Source organism: Triticum urartu, chromosome 1 (assembly GCF_003073215.2).
Source record: "Triticum urartu cultivar G1812 chromosome 1, Tu2.1, whole genome shotgun sequence".
NCBI lineage: Eukaryota > Viridiplantae > Streptophyta > Magnoliopsida > Poales > Poaceae > Triticum > Triticum urartu.
Genome location: NC_053022.1, coordinates 200,729,052 through 200,736,967, shown reverse-complemented (window position 1 = coordinate 200,736,967; position 7,916 = coordinate 200,729,052). Strand labels below are relative to the sequence as shown.

Sequence of the window (7,916 nt, the reverse complement as noted above, 5' to 3'; positions counted from 1 at the left end):
AGTGGATTTTGGTATTGTCACTGCACAGCAAGCAAAGGATTGGGGATTCAGTGGTGTAATGTTAAGAGGTCGTGCGACATGAAGACATTGATAGCAATATGGGGAAGTTCCCATCAGGCAACAACGGTTCTGCCTGACCCTACAAAAGCATGCATATGTTGTCAGTGAAGATTTTGTGTGAAGCCTTGGAGACGACGTACCCGGGGCTAGGGTGAGCTGAGGGGGACAGCGTAAGTGAGCGAATGTGTGTAAGCCCAGTCAAAGATTCCTATTCTAGGCGGGGCGGGCCATCAACCTTCGAATGGTGTTGGTCCTACGGACCGTGAACGGATTCGCCTCTGGCCTCTGGGCACGTCGGAACCGCATGAGTTCACCGGGGTGGAGCACGGTCCGCCAAAATCGGCATAGGTTAGGTGCTCCTGAACGAGATAACTTATGGAATATTGTTCGACGCTATCCTCCTTTGAAACAAACTGATCAACATAAAGTGGAAAGTGTAGTAGAGATATTACTCGCAGTATGAGAAGGAAGAGAACATCTAACCTCTCTACTTGACACCTCTGAACCAACTTCATTCCTACCTAAAACAGGAAAGCTGAAAGTACTCAAGCTTCAAACTCCTTGCTAACAGCCCTACCGAAAACAATTGCTACTTCTTTATTAAATTACACTGAAAAGAAAGTCTGTAAAAAACAAGAGCCAACCTAAAACTTAACTACCCCTTGCCCTCCCACTGAACCCTTCTTTCTATCCAAAAAAAGGAAGAGCGCACCAAAAAAAAATCCAGAAAAAACTCCGCAACTTACGCTCTCATTGCAGCGGCACCTGTTAAAGTGGCGGCGAGAAAGAAAAGACCAAAAAGAAGGTTTTTTTAATACCTCTGACGAACCGAACCAAGCAGTCTGATCATCCTTGCCCGTCCCCCTCTTCTGTCAACCGTTGAAAGAGCATAGCCCAGGAATGAACCATATCGATCCAAGGTTGCAAGGAAAGAAGAAAGGTAAACCAGACCATAGGAATCTTCTGATGAAGTCAATCAGAGAGGACGGTTAGGTTCTTTGTTGCCTCATCTGCTTAGCTTATAGAATTACACGGTTTATCACGATAGACATTCCAATCAATGGTTGGACGATCAATACCATCGAACTATTCCATTCCACTGGTGAATGACGGAAACGGAAGCTTTTTCTTACTGATGGACTGATCCTGGGAGTTCAGACTAACGGTTAGATGGTTGTTCGCTTGTGTGCTTATTTTCCTTCCCCACTCAAAAACAAGTGTTACAGAATGTTCTTCAATTCAAATAGGTATGATCCCGTCCATCCTTCCAGAGCTAGGCACCTGCTTCAGAATGAGAATCTTCGACAGAGATCGTTCCTTCAGTTTAGCAATCAATTAGATCCATACTGACTTAGCTTGAAGCATGGCTTTCCGTTTCGAGGCTCGATGCTACTCTTGGGAACATTATTGATACATCGACTTTCAAGCATCTCGTAGTTGAGCGGTACTGCCATCAACAGTACCAAGATGGAAAGGGACTGCTGAACATGGATAGAACGAGAGTCGAACTCGCATGTCTCTCTTTTCCTGTTAGTTAGGAAAGAAAGCCGATATAAACAGCTCCATATTAGCGAATTGCCTCTGACTACTCTTCCCAGGCTGGTCAAACTATAGGATTCCCATTCACTTAGTAAACTTATTGGACAGACGGGTCAACCACTTGACCGAGGGGAGTAAGGTTCGTCACCACAGTCCCGATAGAAGGTCGAGTTTAAAAACAAACCGAAGACAAAGCAACGAATGAAAGGAAGGACGGCTCGCTTCGCTTTACAACCAGGGCGGGTCTCGCTGCCGGATCAATGCGCAGGACGCACGATCTACAAACAACAATAGAGAGAGCCAACCAAGAACGAAAGAACCTGGAAACAAACCCGCGAGCGAATACCAAACAGAGTAAGAAGGAGGAAGGGCCGAAGGCGGCTTACTAAGCGAGAAGGCTCCAAGCAATAACGCATTAGAAGGGAGCTTGCTGCTTTGCAACCTAAGCGGTATAGCTAAGCTTACTCATCAAGGGCCGATAGATAGAGCTGCTCTTGTTGCTAATGGAGAAAGATTGGAGTGAAGTTTAGTATGCTTTCTAAGATCAGAGGAGGAAAAGAATGAAGGTGTGGGCGGGAAGGAGGAGGCAAGGCCCCCTCAATGTGTATTCGACTACTCATTACGGAACCACCGATTGATCCGATTAGACTTCCCGCGGGGTAGCGCGGGGAACTTGCTGAATCAACTCCTTGGAATCGGAGGCCTGACTGAGGGTCAATCCAATGGTAACCTCAACCTAGGAATGCCTGTTTCACTTCCTTGACAGAGCCAACTGAGATGCTCTGTCTCGATGTTGACCTAACATGGATTGATTCTAAATTATGAATCAAAAATCCTGATCTCGCAAAGGATCCGCAATAGCTGTGTGTACTCGAGGACTCTTAGGGAAAGAAAAGCACTTTTCTCTCTCAGCAGTTAGACCGGCTATGGGTGGGTTGGTTATATACTGCGCCTTCCTTCTTCGAACCTTTTGGTATGTATTGCCCCCTAACTATAGATCAGATCCACCGGACCAGAAACTCAATTCCGCACTGCTGCTGAGTCGTCGGACTTATCCACCTCAGGGATTCGTGGAATTTCCGTTTTTGAATTGCGTTGGGGGAAATCTACCAAAGCTAGGCAGATAGATAGACTCCTTTCCCGCTGCTAAGGGAGAGCAAGAAACTAAATCAAATGATTGTTTTTTTTCACCAGCGCCCTTTTTTTGCGGGTACTAAGAGTCCTCTCACTACCAACCAGCAGACATCATCATCTGGCTGGGTCTTGCCGGTATCAACAACGAGAAAGAAGAACCAAATGGAAACAGCAACTAACTATGGCTCTTGGCCCAGACAACGTCCTAGGCGTAGGGGAGATCAAAACAAGAAGTCACGCCTAGACGACGACGCCCGTCCTGGGCTGCAGTAAGTAGATCGAGAGGTCGTTCCGCCCCTTGTCCCCGAAGATGGGTAATATGTTCTCATACAATGTTGCTCCAACTTTTTTCTAGAGGGCCTAGCTGGCGAGCGATCCCAGTCCGCGGCAGAGAACAAGACAGCAAGCGAGCGTACCTTTGTTCGCTTCTTTTCCACCAAGCACAGAAGTTTAAGGAGAACTGTAGGTCGGTGGCTACCTAAGGAAACTCCGATTCGATCCGTCCCCGGGCTAGGAGGCATCTACCTCATCCCGATCACAAGGAGAGGTTCACCATGATGGGGGGTCAGGTACTTTAATTCTTTGCATTCCGAAAAGCATGAAATGCATAGGGGACCATCCTTTTTTTTGTGGCATGCTCTCTGATTTACGGATTCGCAGGGGGCCGAGGGCCAACCTTAGTTGACTGACAATGACAAAGGCTTGCGAAACAAAGTAGCGCCTTTGAAATGGAATCTTAATTAACTATCAGTGGTGCGAAGCAGCTTAGCCCCGGGGAGCTAAAGGTTATACCTTTGTAAGCGAACTGTGGTTCTTCTATGTAGGGTATTCCTCCTTTACTCTCTTAATTAACGTCGAGCTAAGTGACTTTGTGTAGCGTAGTAGAATGAAGGCTACGTACGCACCGACACTCTCTTATCCCTAAGCCTCTTCGCTAACTCGCTCGCCTACAAAAATGAGTAGGCGAGGCTAGGCAAACTCAGCCGCTGACTTTGACTGTACTGTAGTAGACTTTCTAGCCTTTTATTTTAGAACCCTTTCTCATGTTCTTTCATCCATCAAGTAGGCGAACCGTCAGGTCCTTAGTAGCGTTGACAAAGAAGAAGAGCCGGTGAAAAAAAAAAGAAAGCTAGAATTTCCAATAGTGAGACCAGCTTGACAAGCTACCTTTCCTCTTGATATGAGGTGCGAAGAGAAACATCTCTTTTTTATGACTTCCACTTCTCGATCCCGGCCCGGAAAAGTGACCGACCCCTTGATGAATGAAAGAAAGGGTTTATGAGCCCTAGCCCTGTAAGCCCACACCTGTGTAGAGTAGATCGTTCAACACCTGCGGCACAAACCCATTTTGGACCAATTGGTCCGTATATCATAGGCGACCGAACGGCCGCCCCCCGTCTTACTAGACCAACCTGCTATAATTATTCCATAAACACCTAGCGAAGATATGGCAAACAAATAAAGTAGCCCTATGTTCGGATCTGACAATACCATACCATAATCAAAAGGTACAACGGCCCAAGCGACCAGACTTAACATAAATGTAGCCACTGGAGCCATTCTAAAAAGGGAGAAATTAGCACTACTTGGTGAAATAGGTTCTTTTAGAATCAATTTCAAACCATCTGCTAGAGGTTGTAACAATCCGAACGATCCCACTACATCAGGACCCTTTCGACGTTGCACAAAAGCCATTACTTTACGTTCAGCTAGCACTAAAAAGGCTACTCCTAGTAGAAGTGGTAGAATTAAACAAAGTATTTCCGCTGGAACAGCTATGTACGTTTTCGATTTTCTATTCACTCATGATCGGGCCTGACCTGGTCGACCCGATCAAACTATTTCACTTATGATCTGGCCTGGTTGACCCAATCATGATATTGAAGGATGGGACCTTTTATCGAAAAACTCCGGATCCCGAGAAGTTTTGAAGATGGTGCTCCTGTTACGTTACTTCGAATGGAATCCTCACTTGACTAAGCATAAGCGAAAACGTGGCTGAGAGTAAGCAATCCCCTTTCCTAGTGGTTGAGTCATGATCAGAAATATTGCGAAAGAAAGTGAAATGTCCTATCGTCGTCCCAATTTGGGTAATCCACGATGTCTCCATTTTATGTATCCATCTTGACTCGTTTTCGGTGTATCGATAGTTCGTTGTATTACACTTTGAACTAACCTAGAGGCCGTCTTAGGCAAAAATCGATATCAGTGAAGTAATCCCGGAACTCTAGAAATCGTGAAGAATTTATTCCATTTTGTTAAATATCGCGAATATAGTGGAAAAAACTCTAGAACATTCCTTTGAATGGAATTGTTCATTGGGTTCGACTTGTTGTTCGACAAAATAGAAAGCTGTCTCTCGTATGTTATTGTAAGGTGATTCATTCATAATATTTCTTATGTGCGGTTTCAAGATGCTAAAAAAGTAGATGGTAATCGGCTTTTGAGCTCCATTATGTGGACTTCATCAATTTGTGAATTATGGACTTGGCGGTAGTGGTCAATACTAACTGCACCGTCTAAATGCTCCCTGACCAAGTTTGCGTACTCGTCAGGGTTGAGTTGAGGGGGCAGCCCGTGCGCTAATTGGGCTTCGAGGTGGCTATACGCGAAAAAAGCTCGCTTTCTACTGAGGCCTGTTCTGTCTAAACTGTTCCAGAATGTTATTTGTTTCATAGGAAGATTCCAAAAGCACATTGATGCCGAAAGAATCTTCGGAACCGGTGGAGAGGCTATTCTGATTGAAGGCTAGACAAATAACATGACTGAGGTATGTAAATAAAACTGTGAAATAGCTATATAATATGATCTAAATAGAGAAGAATACCAAAGATAATGGATTGCAAAATAAGCTTTTTAGCTTTCTTTTTCTTTTGTGCGCGCTTTTCGCATGCCTTCTCGACCGCGGATAGGCTACAGGGCTTTGCACTTCGGCCCCATTGTGTGAATACCACATCAAGGTGACAGGATTCGAACCTATGGCCCTCTGTACCCAAAACAGATGCGTTGACCAGACTGCGCTACACCTCGTCTCCCCCTCAGAACATATGGATCTACCCGATCCATAAAGAAAAGAACCACCGCTTTTAGGAAATTGTGACAATTCTCTTTCACTTGCATTTTCTTTCGTGAAGGCTCGCTCTCGTTCTTCTTACATCTTGACCTTTTTTCTTGAGAATTGTATCTGTGGCTACTGCTGTTTTTCTAGTCTGTCTGTCCCCAATAATGAACTCTGGCTGACCGCGCCCTATAGGGATCATCGAATCGATAGCAATAAGCCCTGTTTGAAGAGATTCGTATACGGAACGCCTAGAAATTCTACTTGGAGCAGGAGATTCAATTAAGCGAGATTCGGAAGCTACAATTTTGCCTCTCCCATCAATAGGTTTAGCCAGAGCATTTATAACATGACCCAAGTTATATACGCTCACGAGTATCTGAGCAATTCTTCCTGTTGCTTTTACAAAACTTCCCTCTTGATGCTAAACCATAGCTCTAACTGAGTCAAATTCCACAATTTCTAAGAACGATATGCTTTTTTTCATTTTCCACTGTGAAAGCTTCTCTCAATCCCTCCCTAGTCCTTTCTTTCCTGGGCACAGGCTTACCTGGTTGACCGCCCACATTCATTCATTGTTCGTTCTGTTGTGGAATCGAACCACAGAGCTAGCGCAATTGGGATTTAGAGTCCCATGCGTGAAATAAAGAGGATTTTCAGTCCTCTGCTCTACCAGCCAGAACCTAGAAGGACACTTCACACCCGATTTGACACAGCTAGACTGGAAACACTGCTTGTCAAGAGCACAGACCCCAGTATAGAATACTTTTTTGAGTATGTTGGTAAGGTCCGGTCATCCGCTTCTGTGCTTGCACTTCTGCGTAACTAGGGGTGCAAGTCCAGTACAGCGTACTTTCATAATTGAATCAAAAGCGTCGATACATGAAAAATCTCTATATACGATATTTATGACACAGAATGTTGTTCTTTCAACATGATTCCTCAACAATTTTTTCATTGTAACTGACTCTCCGTTCTCTCCGTTCCACTTTGGTTTTCTACTAATAATTACCATGATGAATTTCTCTTACTGCTTGGTTCCGCATTGGATTTTGGAAACTTTTGTTTAGAAAGTGGTGTCACGACCGTGGGGATCAAATGGATGGTTCAGGAAAGTCTAGTGAAGCGGCACGGTCTAATCATATAGATGACCATAGTGGTATGGTTCCATAGAAAACTACTGGAGGCCATTACCGCCACCGAAATGGTTTCCATGCTCCGTTGGATGATTTGACGATATCGCAGTATCAAGCTAGAACGGTTTCAATTTGTAGGACGGGAAAGAAACCTCATCCTTTGGTGCACACTAACCGATGAAGCTCAACCCTCTCTCGAACTGAGCTATTTCCGCTTTTTCGAACAAAAAGTTCGAGTAGTTCAGTGAAAAAACGGTCAAGCTTTCTTCCATCCTTCCTAGCTCCTCGAGCTTGCACCCGCTCGACGCCTTTTTCATTGTTCGTTCTGAGGTGGATTCGAACCACTCTCTCCGTTTGGATTTCGAGTCCAAAAGGCCCGGCGAAAGAGGATTTTCAGTCCTATGCCCGCTGCCAGCCAGAACGGGATTTTTCCACTTCACACCCACACAATCGGGATTTGATGAAATAGCTACGTTTTTTTCTTATTTGATTCGGATACTGTCAATCTACTGTCCATCTTTCTCTTTAGTTTTCTCCTTTCTTTCTCCTCAACCTATCTCCTTTGGATGGACTTACGAAAGAATAATATCTAATCTCCCCATCGCGGTTAGGATCCCATGAACCAGGAGCGCCAGCACCGGTTCCTCGATCTTCCTACTGGAGGCATGGTCATGGCTTTCATTCATTCATTTCATTCTTTGTTCTGTTGTGGAATCGAACCACTCAAAGGATTTAGAGTCCTTTTACCAACCAGTCAGAACCAATATTTCTCTGTTATATTCTGTTTTTTCTTTGTCAGCTAGCACAATTTGGATTTCGAGTCCAATGCGCTAACGCTTTCTTTAGTTTTCTTGCTTGATTTTTATACGATTTTTTGAGCAACTAGCGCGAAAGCCGTTGCGCGTTAGCGCATCCGTTTTCTTGCTCTTTCTCCGGGCTTTGACCATGTCTCCCGAACAATTTCAGTACATATGGCGCAAGACGATTCC

At 44.7% G+C, this 7,916-nt stretch overlaps 1 protein-coding gene and 1 non-coding gene across 2 annotated transcripts; both read right to left on the bottom strand.

The window, feature by feature from the left end:
• Positions 1-3,346: 3,346 nt before the first annotated feature.
• LOC125553992 (NADH-ubiquinone oxidoreductase chain 1-like) lies at positions 3,347-4,914 on the bottom strand. The gene has a single exon (XM_048717627.1). The coding sequence runs from the start codon at positions 4,426-4,428 to the stop codon at positions 4,057-4,059; it is 372 nt and encodes a 123-aa protein (XP_048573584.1). The 5' UTR covers positions 4,429-4,914; the 3' UTR covers positions 3,347-4,056.
• Positions 4,915-5,688: 774 nt separating this feature from the next.
• Positions 5,689-5,763, bottom strand: TRNAP-UGG. The gene has a single exon. It is a non-coding gene; the product is annotated as a tRNA-Pro (tRNA).
• Positions 5,764-7,916: the final 2,153 nt, after the last annotated feature.